This window comes from Crocodylus siamensis, chromosome 2, assembly GCF_052110815.1.
Source record: "Crocodylus siamensis isolate JL-2025a chromosome 2, ASM5211081v1, whole genome shotgun sequence".
Classification (NCBI taxonomy): Eukaryota; Metazoa; Chordata; order Crocodylia; family Crocodylidae; genus Crocodylus; species Crocodylus siamensis.
The window spans coordinates 109,773,179-109,798,458 of record NC_143396.1 but is presented as its reverse complement, the minus strand read 5'-3'; the positions used below and the strand labels follow the sequence as shown (position 1 = coordinate 109,798,458).

Below are 25,280 nucleotides of genomic sequence, written 5' to 3'. Positions count from 1 at the left end.
TCAAGCAACCAAGTTTGGAGACAATTGCAAACTTTTTTTTTTTTTTTTTTAAACTAGAAATAGGGGGCAGGGGGCAGTGACTGGCATGCAGCAAAAAAGTGGTGTTGTAACTGCAGCTGACTGCAGGCTTCCACCACACTGATCGCAAATGAGTGAATTTACCTCGCATATAACACATTTTTGGTATAAAAAGGGTCATTGGATAAGAGTGAATTCGCACGTACAGAATCCACATAAAGCAAGGGAAACCTGAAGTATGTCATACATGCACTAAGCTTCAGACAGACAATCTAATCACAGGAGATGCCATTTACCTGATCTTTTAACAGCATTATCCCTCCACTGGACTGGATAGTACAAATCTCACGATGCTTATTCATAGCTATTACTAGGAGACCATCCATTACACGTTCTTCACGTTCACTGGGGTCCACCAATAAATAGGTCCTATAGCCATTATTAAACAGAATACACCAGTTAAAACTTCAGGCAAACTGGTCACTCTTAAGAGCAGAAGATTAATTACATCAAAACAAATCCCATGTTTTTCAACTAGTTATGTTATAGTGTGCAGTACAAACAAGAGCTCCTTTTTATGTCACCTCTTTTCAGATAAAAGGTTGTTTTAAAAACATTTTCTTGAAGCAACTATTTAAAAAAACATTTCTCTATTTATTCCAGTTCTTCAGGTTCCAGCATATTATTTGTCACTGTCCTAACTGCAACTTACCCTTGTTTGAAGAAGGCAAAGCTGACACAGATAGGCATGTGATGGATACTCAAGGGGACAGGATCACGTTCCTCAGGGGTATACTTTAAAGAAAAAAATGGTAATGAAGAATAAGAGCATGTAATTAGGTAAAGAACAGATTAATTCAAAGGAATTATGTATTTTAGAGAACTAAGAAGTAAGAAAACTTTGGAGTTACTTAAACATTCAATAAATCTGTGTTCTTTTTCTGCATATTATTTTATTATGCCCTGTCAAAGTAGCTATCACCTTTACACCATCTGACCTACTAATTTGGCTGAGAAGTAAACTAATGCTAAAAAGTTACCACCCTTATCCAATAATTATTTATCTTCCTAAAAATTGAAAATAGTAAAACTCTGTACTAAATCTATTGATAACACAAGTGTCCTCTCCTATAGTTTCTAGGGTTGGAAGGGACCCGAGTAGATCATCTAGTCTGAGCCCCTGCCATGGCAGGAAAGAATACTGGGGTCAAACGACCCTAGCAAGGTGTACATCTAACCTCCTCTTAAAAACCCCCAGGGTAGGAGCCTGCACCACCTCTCTTGGAAGTTGGTTCCAGATCCTAGCCGCCCTGACCGTGAAGTAGCGCCTCCTGATATCAAGCCTAAATCTACCCTCTGCCAGCTTGTGACCGTTATTCCGGGTCACTCCTGGCAGTGCTTGGGGGAACAGGGACTCCTCCAATGCCTGCTGATCCCCCCTGACTAGTTTATAACATGCCACTAGATCCCCCCTCAGCCTTCTCTTTTGGAGGCTGAACAGGTTCAGGTCCCGTAGCCTCTCCTCATAGGGCCTGCCCTGCTGTCCCCTGATCATGCGAGTGCCCCTCTGGACCCTCTCCATGTTGTCCACATCCCTCTTGAAGTGCAGCGCCCAGAACTGGATGCAGTACTCCAGCTGCGGCCTGACCAGTGCCGCATAGAGGGGGAGGATCACCTCTTTGGACCTGCTCGAGATGCATCTGTGGATGCATGACAAGGTGCGGTTGGCCTTACTGACTGCCTCTCCACACTGCCGGCCCATGTTCATCTTGGAGTCAATTATGACTCCAAGATCCTTTTCCGCCTCTGTGCTGACAAGAGGGGAGTTCCCCAAGGTATGTAGGTATGGTGCCGGTTATTCCTCCCCAGGTGCATCACGTTGCACTTGTCTGTGTTGAATCCCATCCTATTCTCATCTGCCCACCCTTGTAGCCTGTCCAGGTCCGATTGTAGCCTGTTACTTCCTTCTAGTGTGGAAGTAACAGGCTACAATCCCCCTACATCTTAGTGTCATCAGCAAATTTGAACAGGGTGCTTTTTACCCCCTCGTCCAAGTCACTGATGAAGATGTTGAACAGTGCGGGCCCGAGGACCGAGCCCTGCGGAACCCCACTGCCCACGTCCTTCCAGGTTGAGTAGGACCCATCCACTACCACCCTCTGGGTGCAGCCCTCCAGCCAGTTGGCGACCCATTTGACTGTGTGGGTGTCTACACCACAGCCCCCCAGTTTCTTAATGAGAACGGGGTGAGAGACAGTGTTGAAAGCCTTTCGGAAGTCCAGGAAGTCTATGTCCACTGCTACCCCTGCATCTAATGATTTGGTGATCTGAATGTAAAAGGCCACCAGGTTGGTCTGACAGGACCTGCCACTGATGAACCCGTGTTGGTTGCCCCTAAGCATGCAGTCCCCTGAAGGCCCCTTGTGGATGTGTGCCAGAATAATTTTCTCAAACAGCTTGCCTAGGATCGAGGTAAGACTAACTGGCCTATAGTTTCCCGGGTCCTCCTTCTTCCCCTTTTTGAAGATGGGAACCACATTAGCCCTTTTCCAGTCCTCCAGCACCACACCAGAGCACCACGAGCGCTCGTAAAGCCATGCCAGGGGTCCTGCAATGACCTCGGCCAATTCCTTTAGAACTCTAGGGTGGAGATCATCTGGCCCAGCTGATCTGAATACGTCCAGTCCCCCCAGAAGTTCCCTGACTAGTTCCTCACTAACCCTTGGCCCAGGTGTACCTCCCCTGAGGCCCAAGAGGGGCTCAGCAGGGAGGTGACTTTTCTGGTCCCTACTTAGGAAGACGGAGGCAAAGAAATCGTTAAAACATGTTAGCTTTGTTGTCTGGTGCGATGATCAAATTCCCCAACGCGTTCTGCAGGGGCTCCACATTACCTGGAACCTTCTTTTTGCCCCCTATGTATTTGAAGAAGGACTTCTTATTACCCTTAATCCAGGAAGTTAGCCCCAATTCCATCTCTGCCTTGGCCTTCCTGACTGTCCCCCTACATCCCCGGGTGACTGCAGTATAGTCATCCCTGACGATGTCCCCTTCTTTCCATTGGGTGTACGCCTCCCTTTTAGCAAGGAGACATTCCCGGATGCTTTTGGTGAGTCATGGAGGCTTGTGTGCCCCTGGCTCCCTTTAATCCTTGTTGGGATTACCTTCCTTTGGGCTTGGAGGATCATCTCCTTAAGGAGCGACCACTCTCCTTGGACACCTGGCTCCCCTCCCCTCTGGGACCTCAGCGCTTCCCCAGCTATCCTCCTTAGCTCGAAGGATCCTTAGCTATTATTGGATGCTTGAAATAGCTCTGAGCTTCTGTAGCTGAAATAATTTAAAATCTCAGCTATAGTTGCTTCTGACAAGGAAGACCTATTTTTTAAATCTTAACAATCCTAGCACATTACCTCTATCCTATTGTAACTTACCACAGTAATTTCCTCTCCTTGCACAGATACATCTGGCCTACGGAAGTGACACAAGGCCACTATTGCTGCTATACTTGCAGTATCAATAATGTTTCCATCATGATTCAACAAATGCAGGTCCACACGAATCTGCCAGACCTGAGAGAAAGAACATCCATAACTACAACTCACTAAATCAGGGGTGTCACACTCATCTGGCACTGCAGGGTGGATGAGTGGCATGGGACAGGCTGGACTGGGCCCACGGACCCTGTGGGTAGAAGCCTGGCATCTTGGGTGCTTGATGGCTCCTGCAGGAACAAGTCCCAGTCCCAGGCTTCTTCCTGTAATACTGCTGGGGCTCCAGCACTGTGGTTCTAACTCAGACACTTGGCTACCACAGGTGGAAAAATCCACAGTGCTACCGGAGATCCAGCACTCCGGGTCTTGCCCAGGCATCGCCCCCTGCTCCCCCAATCAAGGCTGAGTCAGATAACCCAGGCCTGCAGGCTATAGATTTGACGCTGCTATAACTGTAGCCCAAACGACCACTTGTACATATTTTCCAAACCCTTTTCAAAAAGACATTCAAGTGAAGTATGACACAAATACTGATCAAACCTATAAGTGGCTCAACATATCAAATGAGAAATGGCATGTTAGTTTTCCATATTGGGCAACATGCTATTAGTAAGTAAAAAGTTAAGTATTCTGTTCCTACAAACATTTACTAGTACATGGGCTCACTGACTACATACTTAGAGCTACATTTGCACAAATCACTTGGGCTAGAGCTTTAAAACAAACACAGGAACTACTGCTCTTCAAGAGACAACAGAAACCAAATCCTATATGCAACCTATTAAACCCCTAATGTTAAAAAGCTCTGGATTTCAGAGTATTTCATACCTTTTCACCAGCAACAACACAAAGAGATTCAGTATCTATGCACTTTGAGTTTCGTAGGCATCTTTCTAATAGCCTATTCAGCTTCACCAGCAATTCAGACTGCCTGTAGAAGACATAATTTACAAGTGTTTAAGTTGTGAGTTACTAATAAGGGAGAACAATGACACCATGGTCATCCTTATATCAATCCTACCTGCTGTCACTGCAGCAAAAGCCACGTACCTGCCAGGCTCAAAAGCTGGTGAAGCCATTGGAGAGAGCTCAAGATTAAAGAAAAGTATACCTTCTGTAGCTCGGTTTGGCTTTGGGGCAACAAGTTCACATGACACTTGTCCAAGGACTCTGCAAAAGAAAATCACCCCCAAAAGCACAGGCTTCAGAAAGAAGACAGAAAGAAGTTAAACACTGCACAACATACGAGTTGTATTTTGCACCTCCCAATTTTTGCAGCTAATTTTTTGGCAAGACATAGCTAAATGTATTCAAGGTAACCATTACTAGGGCACCAACAGAAACTAGGCAGTAGAGTCCTATGTGGAGTTTAAAATGTAGCTTTTATTCTCACTGTTGCCTAGAAGAATTTACCAAGTTTTGTATCTTGCATCACCCCCTCCCGTGTGAAAGATTAAGATACCATCTATAGGGGACTGGAAAGCTCCATTTGAGATTACTGTACAAAGTCACAAGTAGGATATTCGATATTCATGGTTATATATTAACACTTATTTACACACTGCCTGCTTTACGACTAAATACACTGTGAAACCCCATATACCCATAAAGGGTCTGTAACTGCTACCTTCAATCCTGTAAACTCTCATGTACTGGTTTACCTCGGTATTGGCACTACCACTGAGGTTTGCACAATTACACACTGGACTTTTTTGGGGGAGACATGATGTTTATATCCAATAACACTACAACCTGTTTAGTAAGGATTAAGTGGCCAACATAGGGTACCAGTACCCATTGCCAGCTGAAACAAAGAAATGTAAATCAAACCAATCAGAAATCATTTATTAGATTATTACAATCAGCCACTGTAAATCTTGGTCACAGGCTGGAAGGAAATTTGGAGAACTCAGCAAATTCAAAAAGCCCTGTTGCCAACCTGTGTGCCACCCTCTTCCTGCCTCTTACATCTCCCCAGCTGGTACAGGTGAGACTCTACACTGTGCTGCCATGGATAGCCAGGCAGACTTTGGTATAAACATTTGCTTTTGCATTTTCAAGTGCAGTCAAATACAAGTCTCCAGGCTGACCTTTTTTCTGCTCCTTTTAGCAGCAGTCTATCACAAGGCTACTTGTAACCTGGGTAACATACCCTCGCTCCCTCTTACGTTGCTAAGTGCTGTCTCCAAGGGCTCCTATACATGTTTGCAGAGCCTGCTCCAATGCACTAGAAATCCAGCACATCAGAGCAGGCTTGATCAATCGAGTCTGCTGCAGCATGGAAACTGACACACTCCGGCAGCCTTCTGAGTCATGTGCATCAGCATCACCACGTGTCTCCCCACTAAAAAATGGTGGCGGGGTGCTTTGAAATAAAACATGTTCAATAAGCTCAATTTCAAAGCGCCCATCTGCCATTCTTTCAGCACAGGGACACCGATACACATGACATGCAGGTGCTTTTAATTGGAGCAGCTCACTAATTAAAGTGCCTGGCACTGCATCCCACAGCACATGTAAAAATGCCCCAAGTCACTGACAACTCAGATGTGACAGGGCTTTGTTTCCCCACCATGCGCTCCTCAGAAGAACCAGGAGTTGGCTGCAAACATGGCTGAGGTCTGAGACTGGAGTGCGCCAGCACTCCTGCTGGGACTTAAAGCCAGCAGTTCCTAGCTAGAGGGGCTCACCCTCTGCTCAAGGTCAGACTGACTGATGTATTTGGGGTCAGGAAGGAATTTCCCCACAGGGTCAAGCTAGTATGGATGGTGGGGCCTTCTGCCTTCATCTGTAGCAGGGCTTCTCCAGGGGATCTCCCAGCACATGTTAACCACCTCAGCTGCACCAGGATGTTGCCAGCTGCAGCCCCCATGCCGTGCCAATGGCTTGAGTCCTGCTGTGCTAAGAGGCTGGACAATGGATGGTTTGGTCACAGCCAGCGTCTTAAATATGAAATTATCATATTGGAAGCTCAAAATTATCATATTTGCTGAACAAATATTGTACACCGAAAAAACATGTGAATAAGCATGCAAATAATTCTTATTTACTTTACATTGCTCACCATAACTCAGCACTAAGTGAGAACTGGGTCAAAGTTGCAGCATTTCTTTATTTCAAGGCAGACAGACATAAGGAAGTGCTGACAGCAATCCCAAAAGTCAGTCAAGACTCCCTGAGAATGACCTGGGTTTCACCTATCCTGCATCAATGAGCTGCCTCAAAAATCATTGTACACTTTTACTACTCTCGACGGTACATGGTAGAAGGGCTGAAAGGATGGCACGAACCGGACAACACTGAGCAGAGCCCGCCCCGCTACAGACAGGTATTGCGGCTGAAGCTGCCCTCAGGAACCCCCGCGCAGCCCCGCGCGCATGTGCAGTACCAGGCAGGAGCGCCCGAGGCACCGCGCATGCGCCCGCCGTGCTCCCAGGTAAGAGCAACTGCGCAAGACCCTGTAAGCGCGACTTCAGTCACTGAGGGAGATGGCACACGGCCCCAATGTCCCTAGCCTCGTGCGCCCGGCTGCGCATGCGCCTTCTTCCGCCTCCCGCAGCTCGGTGTTACCTGGTCTTCCCCAGCTCCACGACGCAGCAGCCATAGTCGGCGCCGAAAGAGACGCGCACGTTGCGGTAGTCGTAGCTCTGCCGCCCGTCCAGGCGCTGCAAGGCCGAGAGCGGAGTCAGCGGGGAGGGGAAGGGAAAGCGGGGGGAGGATGGGAAAGTGGGGGGGCTGGTCTCGCACCTTCTTCTCCTCGATGGCGCGCAGCAAGAAGCGCTTCTCGCAGTTAGACAGCGGCGTCTCCTTCATGGTGGCGCGAGCTACCCGTCTCACAGTCGCACCCTGCTTACGTCATCATCCGCGCGGTAGACGCCACTGCGCACGCGCCAGCAGGATCCGCGCATTCCTTGTGGCTGTGCGGGGGGTGGTAGCAGTGGCGTCGCGTTTAAAAACACGGGAGATGTTTGACCCTGCCACTGGGTCGTAGAGGGGGTGATTCTAAGGGTTGTGTGCTGCCCACCCCCCGCCGTGGTGGAACCTGCTCTCTGCGGAGCGGGGCCTGTGGGCGAAGGGCTTGCTCAGAAGGAGTAGCGAAACGTTGGCGCAGGTGGTGGACTCAGCGTCCTTGGAGGTTTTGAAGACCTGGCTAGACAAAGCCCTGGCTCAAGATGATCTAGTTAGGGATGCAGCCCCTGCTTCGAGAAGGGGTTTGGGCTCGGTGCCTTCCTGAGGTCCTTTCTAACCAGCATTTTCTGTGATGACCAAGAAAATGTGATACTTGCTGTCCTGATGCGTGCATGCCTCCCCCTGTGGCAGTTGTACTAGTGAGGAGAGCTCGGTTATCCCTGTCCGTGGCAGCTCTCTGCCTGTTCACATTCCCTGTTTGCATACCAGGTTTAACTTATGAGTGTTAATTCAGGAGTCAGCTTTCCAGGTTGTAGCTGTATTGGTCTAGAGGAAAAGGCAATCAGGACTCTACTAAAGGTGATATCTTTTGTTAGACCAACAAGAAGTTTGCAACAACAAAAAATCTTTAATTGCAAGCTTTTGGGCACAAACAGCCACATCAGGCATTGGAGAAGACTGTAAAAGTTCTCCTGGGTAGAGATGAAAGTTCATATTTCATAGAATTTCACAGAGGAGTCAATAGATGGAAAACTCTGGGCAGTCAGTTCATTGCAGGCTTTAGCCCTTGAAAAATACATGTGTGGCGGGGGGAAAGGACTGTTACTGTTTTGGGTTTATAATTAATTAGTTATAAACCCAAAACAGTTGGGTTTATTAATACTCCATTAATACCCTTATCCTTGTACTGCTAAAATAATCTGTTTAAAACAATAGGAACTGCTCCACCTGCATAATTGCGCAGACCCCTGGTGTTTCTCACTAGTGCAGATGTACCGATAAAGATATTTTTGGCGAATGCCAATTATTAACTAGCCGTATTAGCTGATACTGATCTGATAACCAATATAGCCTGGCAGCTTGGCCAGATGGTGTTCTCCAGTAAGTCTAGTGGGGGGAATGGTTGTGTGGACACAGATCAAGGCCCCTACAGTGAGGGAGGAAGTGGGGTAGGGCCCGAGGCAGGTGCTGCTTGGCCAGGGTGGGGCACAAGAAGGAGCCACAGGCTTATCCAAGCAGGAGAGCAGCTCCCACCACTGTTCACACCCTCAGAGGAAGCATGGGGGGCATGTCCACCCCAAAATTCCCTGTAGCCCCCCTCCCAGTGTCACCATTACCTGCCTTGCCCCTGACTACAGCTCTAGCCTAGCCCCCTCCACTGGAAATTGGCTGGCATGGCCCCCAGCCTCAGTCCTGCAGCGGGCATCCTGCCCTCAACCCACACAAATCCGGGAGGCACATGCCCCCTATACCTCCCACAGGGGTGCATGCAGCAGTGGGACCTGCACCCCCATGGCTCTGTCCTTTGTCCCACCCAAGCTGGGAAGTATCTGCTTCTGCTGTATTCCCTCTCTTGCCATGGGGACCTCAATCTGCGTATGCCCTTCCCCTACAGACTTACCAGCTGGATGCTATTCTCCAAGCTGCCAGGCTGCATTCTTGATCATTTGCATGCATGCAGCTGCACAAATGCACAGGGCATTTATCGGTGACATCAGCCAAAAAAAGCTGATTGCCAATAACGTCAATTTTCCTTTTATCAGTGCTGATACGGTATAAACTGATATATCAGTGCACCCCTACTCACTAACATAAATGTAAGTAGGTAACACCAGGCTACTGTATTTTTTCTCATACAGTTCACCTTCATATATAGTATTCACCTATGAAAGGGAACCTGAAGAAGAAAAATGTGTTGGTAAGAGTGGCAGCAGCTCTAGAGCTGGGACTGCTGCCAGCCCTGCATGCTGGTTGGCTCTGTGGATCTTGGGCGGCAAGTCCGATTCCACACGTTTGCTAGAGCTAGTACGCAGTCCCAGGCAGTGCATGGGGTCAGACCTAATGTGTGGCCCGGCTTCAGACCCGGTATGGGGACTTGGCATACTGGGTCCATTCTGGTACGTGGTTCTGGAGCCAGTACACAGGGTCAGATCTGGCATGCTGCCTCTGGGCCTATGTGCTGGGTTGGACCTGGTGTACCAAGTCTGGCTGCATACCAACCCCAAGTGCCTGCCTGATCTGATGTGTGGTTGGAGAGGGAAGTTCCTTGTGGGTCTGGAAATTTTATAGTGTGGGGAGGTAGTGGTGGGAGGTTCCCAACATTCTACCTCCCCTTCTCCAAATTTCCAAGCCCGTGGGCATCCCTTTTCTTTACATATAAGGTGCACCCCAATTGTCCTCAGCTGTTTTTTTGGGGGGGGAGGGGTAGGTTATATGCAAGAAAATATGGTATTTTCCTACAGAAGCAAGTATCTGTATATTAGTAGGTGGAGTTGCACCTTATACATGCGTATTTCTAAATTAGTTGTCTATGTGGTGCAACTCTGCCCTGACTTCTGTCTGACTTCAGACTAACACAGCTAACAACCTCTCTTTAATTGCTAGTTAGTTCAGATCTTTTACTGTGGAGCTGTGGTATTTTTCTGTTATGGGCATTTATAATGGTTTTTGGTTCCTCTCTTTAGATTGATGCTGCTACCCTAAGTTTGTATTCTTGTTTAAAGGCCAGCAGTATACATGCACCTGTTTGCCTTTGGAAATTTACGACTTGCTGTCCTTTCTCATTAGCAAATAAAGCAAGTGTTACTGGCATTTTTTTCCTCCCTTGCTGCTCCTTTTTCGTGTATGTAAATAACATTTACTTGACAACAGCTGCTTTGGAGAAACGTTTGAAAGTGCTAGATGAGGTATTTAATTACTACAAAAACCTGCTCTAAAATGTAATACAAAGGGAGCCTAGTTATTAGCATAGTTTTTCCTAGAAGCACCTGATCAAAAGACAAACATTCCTTCTCAACAAGAGGTAGACCATATTGACAGGTGATCTTTACATACTAGTGTTTCTACCCTTTATTCCTTTCTTGGGCTTGTAGACTATGACAAAAAAAAATTTAAAGAATTTTGCTGCTATTGTAGCTCCTTTCTACCACATTTTGTGTATTTTTTTTTAATGTCCTAGCTTTGGCACTGGAACACTCTTCATCTTTAGCTCCTGTTTAGCTCCATGCATCACCCTGAACAGCCTTCTGCTTTCAGTGTTGTTTTAACTGGACCATTCTCTACACTGATTCTGCAATACATCGATACAAAGAAAATCCATGTGCCTAAAACACTAGCTCCTATAAGCTAAAGTGTGCTGCCTCAGCTTTCAGATTCAAGTTTGCATGAACTGCTTATTTAATTAGATTTTTTTACACTTTTTTCACACTTAAATCTCCTCTCCAGAAAAGGATGGCTCTCTAATGCTAATGTTAGCCTTGCATGGTGGTCTCTAGTATAGTAGGACAAAGACATTAAAGTGGAAATGTACATCTTCACCTCTTTCATCTGTGCACTGTATGATGGTATCTTCATGAGTGTCCATTACCAGGATCCCAGTCTAACTTAAACCTCTCTCATCTTTACTTCAACCTTTTGAACCATCTCCTATTTTCTTTTGGTGGTTCTTGTAGATGGGTCCATCTATTGCATAGATGGCATACCCAATAATGGATTTGGATTTTACGTGATTTCAGTCCATGAAAAACCTACTGGTGAACATCTGGACTCCCATAAAACAATGCAGAGATTGGGAACAATAGGAAGGTGGCCTCCAAACCATATCATTTGTAAAATTGCTTTGTTTGTGTGAAGAGCAATCCCACTAAATACAGTAAAAGCTCTGTTATCTGGCATCCCCCAGAAATGGGGGATGCTGGTTAATCAAATATGCCTATTAATCAATCAAATGTGCACCATCAGGTGCACTCCCCAGCGTCAGTGTGCTGGAGGACACGGCGGGGGGGGGAAGGCCCCGCGCTGGCTGCTTTGCCCCAGGCCGTGGGCTAAAGAAGTGACAACAAAAAACTCAGCTCACAGCGGCAAAACCGGAAGTCCCCCAGAAGTGGTACTTCCAGTTTCGCTTTTGCCACTTCCTTAGAATGCTGATTAGTAGAGATTTCTGGCTAATGAAGTGCCAGTTAACACAGCTGTTGCTGTACCAAAGTGGTAAATGTCCAAATGAACAGAGGCTTTTCCAATACAAGGAACAGTCGGCATGGGTTCTGACCAACCTGATTGCCTCCTATGATGACATGACTGGCTCTGTGGATTAGGGGTGTGAGACCACTGGATGTGGTCTAACTTGATTTTAGCAAGGGTTTTTTTGATATGGTCTCCCACAACTTTCTTGCAGGCAAGCTAAGGAAGTATGGGCTGGATGAATGGACTGTAGGGTAGATAGAAAACTGGCTGCAGGATTGGGCTCAGAGGGTAATAATCAGTGGCTTGATGTCTAGTTGGCAGCCGATATCAAGTGGAGGGGTTGGTCCTGGGGCCAGTTTTGTTCAATGTCTTCATCAGTGGCCTGGAAGATGGCATAGAGTACACCCTCAGCAAGTCTGCAGATGACACCAAGCCAGGGAGAGCAGTAGATATGCTGGAATGTAGGGCTAGGATTCAGAGTGACCTGGACAAACTGGAGGATTGGACCAAAAGGAATCTCATGAGGTTCAGCAAGGGCTAGTACAAAGTCCTGCACGTAGGACAGAGCAATCCCATGCACTGGTACAAGTTGAGAGCTGACTGGCTGAGCAGCAGCTCTGCAGAAAAGGACCTGGGGATTACAGTGGACAACAGGCTGAATACGAGCCAACAGTGTGCCCTTGTTGCCAAGAAGGCTAACAGCATACTGGGCTGCATTATTAGGAGTGGTGCCAGCAGGTCAAGGGAACTGTTTATTCCCCTCTGTTCAGGACTGGTGAGGCCACAGCTGGAGTACTGTGCTCAGTTTATAGCCCCCAACTACAGAAAGGATGTGGACAAATTGGAGAATCCAGTGGAGGATTACAAAACTGGTGAGGGGGCTGGGGGACATGACTTATGAAGAGAAGCTGGGGGAATTGGGCTTATTTAGTTTGGAGAAGAGAAGACGGGATTTAACAGCAGCCTTCAACTACGTGAAGGGGAGTTTGAAAGAGTATGTTCTCAGTGCTGGCAGATGACAAAACAAGGAGCAAAGGTATCAAGTTCCACCAAGGGAAGTTTTAGGTTAGATATTAGGAAGAATTTTCTCACTAGAAGGTTAGTAAAGCACTGGAACATGTCGTCCAGAGAGGTGGTGGAATCTCCATCCTTGGAGGTTTTCCAGACCTGGCTAGACCAATCCCTGGCTGGAGATGGTCCTGCTTTGAGCAGGGGGTTGGACTAGACCTCCAGAGGTCCCTTCCAACCGTAGTTTTCTATGATTCTAAGCTCAAACAGCTGCAGTCACTGCGTGCATGCTAGTGGACCAGATATTCTGCCCTTGGAATTTACTAGCAGATATGAATCTGATCAAGGAGCTCATTTGGCAGGAAAAGTTGCCTGTGGACAATGGGAATGAGATGCCATGTATTCTGTATTATCCTTGGTCTTCTGGATAGGTGAAGAAATCAAACACAATTACCAAACTGAAGCTAGAAAGTTTGAAAAGTGAATAGGGAAATTTGGGACAGCCCATATTTGTTTCTAGCTCCCTTATTTCTTTTAGATATTTGGGCTACTCCTTCCACTGCAACAAAACAGTCTTTTTTGGAATAGTGATCAGCAGAGAAATAAGACTGCAAAAGCATTTTAATGTGAAACCAGCCGTATGAATGTGGAATGGAATAAAATTAATATTTTTATGCAAAAATTGCAAGATGATTTTAAGCAGGTATTCTTGTATGCAGCTAAGATTTGCGCAGAGCATCCCAAGGCAGAAGTTTGCTTTGATAAAGGATTCCTGGTATCTGATGCTGATTTTCAGTCAATTGCTAACCGTAGATTATATAAGAAATTACTGAGTTCAGATGCACCTGACAGCATACAGTGTCAACTTGTGTGCCATGGGGCGCCATGCAGTATTGGCACTGTCAGTTGTGCAGACATCTAGGCACAATTCGCAAGATAAACTCAGAGATCTCAAACAAGAATGCATAGTTTCCAAACAGGCTGACCTGTTCTTTATGCTGCAAGTTTGTGATAGTTTCATCTTAAGATGCAGATATTTTCACATACATACAAAAGAAGGTTTCTGTGTACATTTATCTTCATGCTCTTAATATAAAACATACTGTTCTGAGTTTAAGCATTATATTTATTGCTACCTTAACCCATGCTATCTGTATCCTGTGCAGTTGTAAAGCAATCAAAAAGTCAGCCATGAAAATACCCACCAACTTTTGGAAGGGAAAGGACAATGTTTTAAGGTTGTGTACGGACAATGCTTATATATTGCACTTCCAAAACTTTCCAAAGAAGAAAAGAACAAACATATTTCTGTACCTCTTATGTTTTTCAGTCCATCTTATATTACTGCTCCTAGCTCTCGGGGCGGGGGGGGGGTTGAACCTGAAGTGGGGGAAAGGTTGGGTTTCAGAGCAAGCAAACCATTTAGCCAGCTGTGCTTCAAAGGGAAGGGCCAATTCAACCCATGGGGTTAAAAGGATCTGCAGAGTGCCCTGGTTGTATACTCTTAAAGAGTGTTCCTTGGTTTTGCCTTTTTTAGGGAGAGAAACTGGGGAAAGTGGCGTTTTATTGTATTGCTTGTGTCGCAGGGCACTTCAGTGCCCTGCTTCTGTAAAGAGTTACAGGTGCCGGTTGCTGGAGCAACTGCAGTTTGGTCAGCTGACCAGAAGGGGGCAGGGCCTGGCCTATATAAACAAGCCAGCCTGAGGCCAGAGAGGCAGTTCCCTGCTAACATCCAAGGGAGAAGGAGCTCTGCTAGAGTAGGTAGCCTAGAAAAGCTTGATGGCCTGAGTAGCTTCGGCTCAAGGATACGGGGAGGAGAAAGCCCTAGTAGGGATTTGATTGATGATTAGCCAGGTGACATAGAGGTTGACATTTAGCCATGAGGCTTAGTTTGATTTGTAGCCGATTGGCTTATGTTATTATATGTTGTTGTTTGTGGTTATACCGGAGGTCCGGTTGAAGCTAATAGGGGTTGGAGGAGGCCTCACAGGGACTCCACAGTGGTGTGGGGACCCCGATGCCAGAGAGGGCACAGCATTTAGGGGTGCACTGACCCCAGCCCTGAGAAAGGGCACAGTGCATTGGGGGCCAGGTAGGGTCGAGGCTGCCTGAGCCCCACAGGAGTTGTAGACCCAAGGAGGGGATTTAGGGGCCAGGCACAGCTACGGCCACCTGAGCCCCAAGCGCAGAGAAAGGCCCTAGTGGGGGCGGAGCCCGGGGAAGGGATTTGGGGGCCAGGCACGGCTACGGCCACCTGAGCCCCGATTGTTAGGCAGGACCCCAGTGCGGGCAGGATGATGAGAGAGAGCCCCCGTGTGGGCACGGCCGTGAGAGAGGGCAGAGAGCGTCCACAGGGAATGCGGGCATCTGTGAGACGGGAGAAGCCAGGGAGCACTCATGAGGGCACAGGCAAGATGGCCGCGAGAGAGGCCAGGGAGCGTCCACGGGGAGTGCGGACAATTGTAAGGAAGGAACGGCCGGGGAGCGTCTGTGAGGACGCAGGCCAGTGAGAAAGAGGCCAGAGAGCCTGTGAGGGCCTGGGCCTGGGCCGGGGAAAGATGAGCCCAGGGAACCCATGAGGAGCCAGGGGTGCCCATGAGGGCACAGGTAGGATTTTAACTAGACAACATCCGGTACATCTGCGAGGCTTGGGGCGTGGTATCAGGGGTGGTAGGAGCCACGCGTAACCCCTAAGGCTTTAGTGCACGGAGTCACCTTAGGCAGTGCACAGACTTGAATACGTCAGGGGTACCGTGTCAGGGAGGACAAGAGGCAGCCTCCCTTAATATTCTTAACATCAAAGACATGGCGGGCGAAAACGAGGGTGCATTTACACCAACTTGGCATGGTAGGGGGCGCTAGGAGAGATCACGGCCGCTCCTAGGACTCCGCCCCGTGACAGCTTGCTTTATAGTTTTGTTGTTTTCATAGATTTCATAGACATTAGGGCTGGAAGGGATCTCAGAAGATCATCAAGTCCAGCCCCCCACCCAAAGGGCAGGAAGTCAGATGGGCAAGATAAGCATCCAGTTTACTCTTGAAGGTGTTCAGTGTAGGTGCTTGAACCACCTCAGATGGCAGGCTGCTCCCGACCTTGGGGGCTCGGACAGTAAAGAAATTCTTCCTTATGTTCAGCCTGAAATGGTCTTGTAGTAGTTTATAACCGTTTGACCTTGTCATCCCTTGGGGCACTCTGGTAAACAAATGTTCCCCCGGATACTGGTGGGTCACCCCTGATAAACTTATAGGTGGCCATCAGATCACCCCTGAGCCTGCGCTTTTCCAGGCTAAAGAGCCCCATGGCTCTCAGCTTGTTGTCTTTTCCTGACCTCTGATCACGCGCGTGGCTCTTCTCTGGACTCTCTCAAGCAAGTCCACATCCTTTTTGAATTGTGGAGCCCAAAACTGGACACAGTACTCCAACTGTGGCCTCACCAAGGCCAAGTACAAGGGGAGAATGATGTCCCGGGATTTGCTTGAGAAGCATCTATGGTTGCAAGCCAGCTTTTTGGTCACTTTACTAGCTGCAGCATCGTATTGCAGGCTCATGCTTATCTTGTGGTCAGTGATGACTGCCAAGTCTCTTTCTTTTGTAGTGCTAGTCAGCGTAGCACTGCCGAGCCTATAGGGATGCTGCAGGTTTTTCTTCCCAAGGTGGAGAACCTTGCATTTTTCGGTGTTAAACACCATCAGGTTCTTGCCCACCCATTTGCTGAGCCTGTCCAGTCTTCTGGTGTGGATGCTTTGCCCCAAAGTTTGGTGTCATCGGCGAACTTGGCCAGTCCACTCCTGACTCCAATGTCCACATCATTAATGAAGATGTTGAACAATATGGGTCCAAGGATGGAGCCTTGGGGGACCCCACTGGTCACAGGACACCATGATAATTGACTTCCATCAATTACTACCCTCTGGGTCTGACCACGGAGCCAATTTCCCAGCCAGCAGATCATGGTGGACCCAAGGCCACAATTGGCCAGTTTTGCCAAGAGGTGATCATGCGATACCAGATCGAAGGGCTTTGTTGCTTTAAAAGAATTACAGGTAGGAGAATGTAGAAAAAAGAAGAATGCAGATGAAATGTGCCATGACACCCAGTCAAAGAAATTAAGAACTCCAGAGTACAAGAATGCAGGCGCTACTGTCTGTGCTCTGATCCTGATGGTGATAACAGGACTGCATGAAGATGCTGAGGCCCAAACTCCATCTACTACCATGCCTAGTGCATGGTAAACATGAGTAGCATTTTTTTCCTGCCTACTTTGTAATGACAAAAGGCCAGACCAGGGGTTTTCAGCCTTTTTAAACAAGTGTACCCCTTCTGCCTCTGAAGTTTCAGCTCACGTACCCCTTTATATTTTTTTTGTTGGCTTTAAGAGGTGGGGATGGGGGGGGCAGTTCGTGTCACTCGTCGCACCACAGTGGAGGTCCAGGGGACACATGCCCCCCAGATGTGTGTGTGAGATAGAGGCAGCTGCTGCTGCAGGCTGGACTCTGTACCCCACTGCCCCAAGAGCCATGCAACATCATGTACCTGGTGCAGCCGGGCAGGCAGGGGACAAACACGTACACATACATACACAGACACATAGAGATGCAGACACATGCATGTGCCCCTCCCCACCCAGCAGGTAAGTGTGTGTGAGGGGAAGGGTTGGGACAGGGTGGGGAAGAGGGAAGGGACTGCGGGGGGCAGATAGAGAAGGGGGTAAATTTTTGTTTCTGTGCCCAGTCCCAGGAACGGGGCAGAGAGGGAGGTGAGGACAGCGGTGCTCCTTTGTGGGCCACACATGAGCTGCCCGGCTGCCCAGCTTGAGGTGGGCTCACTGCCACTCCCCACACCACCACTGCCACACTGCTTTCCCATGGTCGGTCGCACACGCATCTCCATGGGCTGCTGAAGGGCAGGGTGCAAGGTGTGAGGTGCGTCAGCAGCCCATGGAGCTGCACGTGCGACTAGCTGCAGGAAAGCAGTGCAGGGCATGGCAGCAGTGCCAGGGTGTAGTGGTGGCTGCGGCCGCTGTGTGTGAGCCCCACCCCTTCCTGGGTGGGTGGCACATGTGCAGCCCACAGAGGAGCACTGCTGCCCTCAACCCCAGCCCTGCTCTGGGGGAAAAAACAGCAAGCTGAGGTGAGGAGTGGGAAGGCACCACAGTGTGCAGCATGGGGCCAGCAGCGCCTAGCACACCCCTCCCTGGGTAAGAAGCAAAGTATCGGAAAGTGCCGCACCCCAGGATGTGCCACATCCCTGCCCACTTGCTTGCCCATGCGTACCCTCTACATACTTTCTAAGTACCTGGTTGACAACCCCCGAGCCAGACCCTACTCCTCCACTTTGGTCAAGTCTCTGAAAAAATCACTTCATAGTATGCTTTCTTGTTAACCTAGTAATGAAAAAAAGCAAGGAGCACCTACTTAATTTTTGTGCTTGTGTTTTTGTTTTGTTTTTTCAGGTATTCAAACAGCCTAGAATAGATTACACATAATTAATCTATTCCAGGAATATGATCTCGTCCTGTGAGACCAGCTACTTTCAACACCAAAGACTAATGGAAACTAACAGCTTTCAGTCCAGCTAAGACAGATGAAAGGAATTGTAAAAGGCAGCATTTTCCTTCCTGTTACGATGGCATGCATAAATTTGTACCTGAGATTTTCGATTTGGTTGCATGTAGATTAAAATGGCAAAAAGGCAGACAACTTATTTCTGGAATAATACTACCAAAATTAAATTAAGTTATTACATTACTATTAAATTATTAAAAATGCATTAGTTCTCATCGTGGTCCTAAGAAAGAAGAATGCATTCAATACAACATTCATGTGTACTGGTAAAGAAAGAAAGGAAATACAGTGTTAGCTAGAACTGAGAAATCTGTGGACAAAGCATCAGGAAATCTAACGTAAGAAGGTAACCAGCCACACTTAATCCTACAGAGACTTTTCCCTTTTCTGACTTCACATATACCAGTTGTTTTGAATATATCACACTGAAGTATGACATGACATGTATGATATCATGTATATTTTCAAACTTTTTATCTTTCCTTATTTATAAATAAAATCCTTAGCAAGGATAAATGCAAAATCCAATAGCAATTTAGGCAAAAGTAAAATCTGTATTTTTAAAACCAGAAGGGTTTCTTGATAATATCCCAAATCTGTTGAGTCTTGGATCTCAGTTTGGAACATGGGTAATGTATGAGTTATTAGAAGGCGTGAGAGTTATTTTGAACATCAACAAATTAATCATATTTTAAAACCTGTGCTGCAAGGAATTAGTAGTTTGGTTACTAAACAAAAAAATATACTGTCTGGAATGTATATGATATTGCCAAGCTGGTTTAAGAAAACATATGCCAAGATTAATGATTTAATTAAAGTAAAGTAGATGACAAAAAAACTTGAAAAGAGAAAACAATGATTTCTGATGTCTGTGGGAGCTATGGTTTAATACCAATAACATGTTAAAGGATGTGGAATCTGGAAGGATCTGAGAACTCATTAAGGATGAACCATTAGCTAAATGGTAGTGTGTACAATGCATAACAAAAGACTTCAGACCTTAGTAAATTAGCTTTGTGTTAAATCATGTAAACAGATTCCTTCTAGTACAGTTAGGAATTTGGGCAGGTCAGTAAAATCTCATCCTACTAGGCACTTGGATTATCCAAAAAAAATCTTGTTCAATATCAAACAGTGTTATATCAAACACTGATGTTTCTTTACTGTTTCTCTACCACTAATGGCTACTGATGCTGTGGTTTTTAACAGATTGACTGCTGCTCATTCCATAGATCATCTGGAAAAGATGTCCACAAAGAACACCAGGATTTTCCCTGACTACTGGTATTCCATGCTGCTCAACACAGAGGATCACATATGGCTTGTTGCTCTATAAAAGAGTTTAACAGTAAAACCCAGATTTTTTTAATATCAGGATGGTTCAAAACCCCTAGGTTTGCAGCAGGTTGCCAAACTAAGAATAAATTGACTGGCTGTTTGGTGAGATTTTTACTCCAAAGAGTAAAGATCACCTCCGCACATCTGATTGGGTAAGCAGCACAGCACCCTTTGAAATAAAAGCTGGAGCATCTCAGTGGTCCTGCACTGCTGTTTGCTGTGTCTCTGTATAGCCTGGCCAGTTCACAAGCCCTCAATTTTGCCAGGGGTAAGGAATAGAGCTCTGTAAAGGATCCAGGTGCTATTCCATTTCTTTATGCAACATGTATGACCCTACTGTGCAGCTGAATGTGGCCCTTGCTGATGAACCAGTCAGTTGGATTCCAATGTATCATGTCCCATAGATTACTAATGATGAGAATAGCCTGCAATGTGCAGGGGTAGTTCTGCATAGTAACTGATAGAGGTTTTGCATATGTATTGATGTTTTGTAACTGCTTAATAAAGTCAAAGTCCTTTGATCTCACTTTTCTAGAAGTCCATTTCATAATTGAGGCCTGAAAATAGTGTGCTTGGGAACATTCAAACACATTCATATGAAACATGGTAAGAAAATATAGGCTAGACCTCATCCAACTGAGCCCCAATTATAATAGTGAGCCAGATGCATGTCAGATGCAAAGTGGTCTCCCTTTTTAAGGAGTAAATCTTCCTCAGACTGTTCAGTCTTGTCTAGATGACACTTTCTGGGGACCACTAAGGAACTGGTTTGGACTGGTTCTTAGAAATGCAGGAAACAGAAAAGTTTCCTGAATTTTCTTAGCCTTGTTGCTAACAACCCTCCTGTAAAAGTTACATCTTCAGACACAGACTTTTGGAGAGAATATAGATTTTTAATATATCACAATTCTGCTGTAAAACTCCAGAAGTGAATGGGAAAGATGTTTGGTAAAAACTTATGCTGAATACTTATATTCTTTTCTTTCTCCTAAAGTGCTAAATTATCAGTCTCACGCTAATAAAGTTCATTTGGGTTGACTATGGACAATGTGATACTTTTAGAAGACATGATAAAGGGTAAGTTCAGAAGTGTGTCAGTTATTTACCTGGCCAGTAATCATAGTCATCATGCAATGGTGCTGTTTTAGTCTTGCCTAAATAAGTTGTCTGAGGTTACATAGGACCTCTGATATAGCAAAGGTTTGGAGCCAGATCTCTAAATTCTTGGTTTATGTCGTAATTGTTGCATGCAACCCCTTGCTTCTGCCTATCCACAGTTCCTCAAGTTTTATAAACTGAGGTGGATATTTGAGTGTTCTATAAACCAATGTGCTGCTCATCCTTGAATTTTGTGCCAGCAAAAAATTATGAATTTACTACTACATTGTGCTCTGATCTAACTGCCAGGCTGGGATCCTAAGAAGCCTCACTACCCTCACTCTGAGTAATCTCTTTCCTCCCTGCCTACCCCATATAGTGCCTTTATTACCTAGTGCCTTATCTCATCTATTTCTTTTTGTGTCCTGCTGATCACTAGCTGCTTTTGTTTCTGTTGTCTTCCTGCTGCTGTTACGTTTGTGAACCATTTTGATATGGAGGCACAGCAGTTCTGACAGCCTGCTAGTCTTTGGTTCATTGTGCACTGCAAATTTACTGCTGCTCTAAAGTTTTCCCTCTACTTGGGTCCCACAGTGCCTGAAAGGACATGCATATACCTGAATGGATACTCTAAAGGAAGGAGCCTTGGATGTTTTTGTGCTGTAATAGAGCACTCTACAGCACAAGTGACAAATCATGCCCTGGTGCTCTTGAAATGTATGAGTAGTGGAGAAGATGAGATGTGTGGGTCAAGGAAGAACAGGAAGGTTGATATAAACTGATTAGCGCTGAAAGGTGCTAGCTGGGATATAGTGGTAACATTCTAGACTTGAACTTAACTGGCTTACGCATTTCTAGTACCAATACAACTCAGAAAGCTTTGAGTTATCATATTTGTGCCCTGCTTCAAAGCAACAGTTGTTGAAAATAGATTAAGAGTACTACAGAGACTGTTGATGCTGCAGGCCAGTGGGCAGCACAAATTGGCAGTTAATTGAAAAGTGGTATTTATTTTTGTGTGAAATTTTTGCCTATGATAAAAACTCATGTCATGCTGCCTGCCCCCAGCAAATGACTTTATGTGTAGTATATGATTTAGTATGTTATTATCTATCGCAGTGCCTTTTGCACCAAGGCAACCAGGAATATGTTTCCCTTTTATTAAATTAGTCTTTCCTTGTGCTGAATTGTTTGAAATCACTTTGTAATATTGCCTTTTCAACTTTGTTAACATATTTAAATAAAGGCTTTGAGATGTTTAATTTATATAAATTAAGGGTTCAAAAGTTCCCCATTCTAATGCAAACTAACTGTGACATCACATTAAAAAAATCTAATGCCTAGACAAATGAGGATAGTTGTTAATTATTTCATTAACAGTCAGTAAATAAAACAAATTGTTAGCTTGAAGAGGGAGAAACAGGTCAGTTTCTGTAGGAAACTGAAAGTGAAGCACAGGAATGGTTTTTTTTTTTAAGGCAATCCCTTGCAGTCAAGGAAGAGTGTTTTATCTGTGGGTCCAAAGATGGCTGATGAGGCTGATCTGGGATCAACAGACTCTGCTGCAAGGTCATGTTTCTGTGAGCGGTGGATGGCTCCAGATCAGGGGCGGGCAATTCTTTTGGGCAGAGGGCTGCTTACTGAGTTTTGGCAAGCCATCGAAGGCAACATGACAGGCAGCCCAGGGCAGATGCATATTAATTTTCTAAATTTTTTTTTAGGGGCTCTACAGGCTAGATAGAATGGCCTGGTGGACTGCACCCAGCCTCTGGGCCGCATTTTGCCCACCCCTGCTCCAGATTCTTAATTTGGTCCGCAACATGCTGCTTTTGCTTTTCCATCTCCTGTTATTGCAAAATTTCAAAGTACTGACATCCTTGCAGCAAGCTCTTCCTCCATTTGGGGCAGTCCTGGATGATAGTCTCTCACAAGTTGATGTTGATGTTGCATTTTTTCCTTATTGGCCTTGAGCATGTTCTTGAAGCACTTTCTCTGTCCTCCTCTTGAATGTCCACCTTGACTGAGCTGGGAGAATAAAACTTGCTTTGGGAAGCTAAAGTCAAACATCTGGATGATGTGGCTGGCCCAGTGAAGTTGATGTCAGATGATCATTGCCTTGATGCTCCTGGTGTTTGCTAGTAAGAGGATGCTAATGTTAATGCATCTCTCTTCCCTCTGGATTCCAAGAATCTTCCACAAGCAGCATTGATGATATATGTCTCCAATGACTTGAGGTGTCTTCAGTGTGTTGTCCATGTCTCAGCTCTGTACAGTAAGATGGGGATCATAAGTGCTTGATAAACCACAAGCTTGGTTTCAGATCTGATGTCACAATCTTTGAACACCCATTTCCTCAGGCATCAGAAAGCTGTTCTTACATGTTTGAGGCAATGTTGGATTTCTTTGTCAGCCTTCTGCAAGAGATGGGCTCTGAGGTACAGGAAATAACGTTATCCAGAGTCTCACTATGAATCTGAATTACTGGAGTTGTGGACTGCTCCTTAAGACCTTGTTGATGGAGGACCTTAGTCTTCTGATTGTTAAGCATCAGTCCCATTTTCTTGTATGGCTCAGTAAAGACATTGAAGACTGCCTGAAGGTCTGCTTCCAAGTGAGCACAGATTACAACATCACTAGTGTACTGGTCAATGACAGGTCAGGGTGGTCTTGAATTTGGCTGAAATTAAACAGTTAACCGTCTATTCAGTAGTTTAACTCCACTCCAATTGGAAGCTTGTTTGTGGTCAGATGACGCATCACAGTAAGGAATACTGAGAAGAGTGTTGAAGCAGTGATGCAGCCTTGCTTGCCTCCTGTCTTTACCTCAAAGGGATCTGTGATAGATCCGTTACTGAGAACTACCACGTGCATACCATCATGGGGTAGGCAAAGAATAGTGACAAATTTTGGTGGGTATCTGTACCTCAAAAGGATCCTTGTTACTGAGTCATTGCCACCTTCCCAATGTAGCTAAGTCCATCTCGGTGACATGACTAGCCACAGGGCCATCCTTGAGGAAGGGGAGGGGGACAGTGCTGTACAGGTCCTGTTGTGTCAGCCGTGCACTGCTGGCTCTGCCACGCCCTGGCTTGCCACCGCCCTGCCAACTCTGTGGTCTGGCTATTCTCCATCCCTCAAGCCTGCTTAAGCCGCTTGCCCCCCCCACACACACACACACACCACCCCCCCCAGGAACGGCTCTGGCTAGTCATGATGTAAACAGGGATGGCTCTATTGCATCCCTGCCTCAAGATTAGGGTGCTCCTGTCCTTACTTAATCTCACCTGCCACAACTTTGATGGAAAACTATTAAGAGTTAAGTCAGCCTAGGAGCTGTCCTAGTCCATGAATAGAAGAGCAACAAACACTGCCAGTCCCTTCTCTGATGAAGCACTTTAGATCAGTTATGGGGCCTTAGGGACCCAAAATTAGCCTGTACACTCCTGCCTCAAGCCTCTATTTGGTATACACCCTTTCCAATCTCAGACCCTTAGAAAGGATCTGTAGTCCTTTAACGTTGATGCACAAAATCCTATCCACACCCAGCCTCTTAGCTGAAGGCACCAGGCTTTGCCCCAGAGATGCCTTTCAGTCCATTTGGGATGAGTACAAAACAATTTGAGCAGCAAAGCTGCTCTTCACCTGCCCAACAGTCCACTTTTTCCCCATTGTGTCTCAATCTCAGGAGCTCCTTTTGGTTTCCTTCTGGTTCTCTCTTCCAGTTGGGATCTGTCTCCGCTGCACAGTTGGGGCTTGTTGTCCCTGCCGAGGCAATAACTGGTCCTTGAATAGCCATCCAGCTGCTCGACATCAGGGCCAGTGTGGTTTTCTGGCCCTGCCCCTGAGCAGGGACCCTGACTGCCCCAGTGAGTGTCTCTGCCACTGGCACCTGGCATCTCCGGCACAGCTGAAAGTGGGGTGAATCCCAGATGTGCTGCCAGTAAAGGGGTGGATACAAGGGCTCTTTTTTTCTCACTGGCTATGGAAGGAGACAGTTTAGGCGGGTCCTCGCAATGATCTTTCCTGTGGTGGACAGCAAAGGCAATCCCTCTGTAATTTCCACAAATTGGACTTGTCTCCTTTCTTGAAGATTGTCCTTTCTTGAAGGATGCCCCCATAGCATCCCTGAGGTCATCTGGGATTTCCTTCTCATTCCAGATCCTCAAGAGGAGGGCATGTGATGTGAGCTCCTGTCCCCACGGCTTGAAGATTTCAGTGGGGTTTCCATCTGGTTCAGTTATCACAGTGACATAGTGAAATACAGTCATTTAATAATTGCAACTTCTTTGTCATTTCCTACAGCCATAAACATTTAGAACTCTCCCAAGTCATAACTGAATATTTATTAAATTATGCTTCTGTAGGTAATTTCCCCCCCTGGAGATTTTATTTTGCACTCTTCATTCACCCCTGGCTTCCCCCTTCCCTCCCACCCCCAATAGTTGTTTTCCCAAGTTAGAACTTAGCAAAACTCCCAATGGAGCCAGGATTTTTCCCTGCCAGAGAAAGGTTAGGCCCTGAGACAGAAATGAACTAACACCAAGACCTAGTATTGTGGCATGATGTTGCTGTAGAGTCATTTTTTAGATTAAATGTATAATTCAGGTAGCAAACACTTGCTGTTATTAATAAACTTATGATACGTTTTGTAAAAATAAATCTGGCAACACTAAA

The 25,280-nt window shown here is 46.2% G+C and overlaps 1 protein-coding gene and 1 long non-coding RNA gene across 5 annotated transcripts in view; one reads left to right on the top strand and one right to left on the bottom strand.

Annotated features, from left to right (window-relative positions):
- The window catches only part of EXOSC9 (exosome component 9), a 17,462-nt gene extending 3,528 nt beyond the window's left edge, over positions 1–13,934 (bottom strand). Inside the window, exons 1-7 of one of the 2 annotated variants that reach the window (XR_016440790.1) lie at positions 7,254–13,934; positions 7,077–7,171; positions 4,557–4,676; positions 4,335–4,437; positions 3,447–3,584; positions 731–813; positions 315–447 (exon numbers count right to left, since the gene is read on the bottom strand). Coding sequence is in view for 1 of the 2 variants with exons in the window: in XM_090036582.1 (XP_089892708.1) it covers positions 315–447; positions 731–813; positions 3,447–3,584; positions 4,335–4,437; positions 4,557–4,676; positions 7,077–7,171; positions 7,254–7,319 (738 nt within the window). In the remaining variant the exon portion in view is untranslated. The remainder of the gene's footprint in view (positions 1–314; positions 448–730; positions 814–3,446; positions 3,585–4,334; positions 4,438–4,556; positions 4,677–7,076; positions 7,172–7,253) is intronic. The other variant, XM_090036582.1, reaches the window with a different exon arrangement.
- On the top strand, positions 4,683–25,280 carry LOC149870612 (uncharacterized). 3 transcript variants are annotated; one of them, XR_016440792.1, is made up of 4 exons: positions 4,683–6,942; positions 18,059–18,516; positions 19,380–20,585; positions 21,201–25,280. It is a non-coding gene; the product is annotated as an uncharacterized LOC149870612 (long non-coding RNA). The 3 variants fall into 3 exon arrangements; XR_016440793.1 differs by lacking the exon at positions 4,683–6,942 and having other exon boundaries at positions 14,031–18,516; positions 19,380–20,114; positions 20,503–20,585; XR_016440791.1 differs by lacking the exon at positions 4,683–6,942 and having other exon boundaries at positions 14,031–18,516.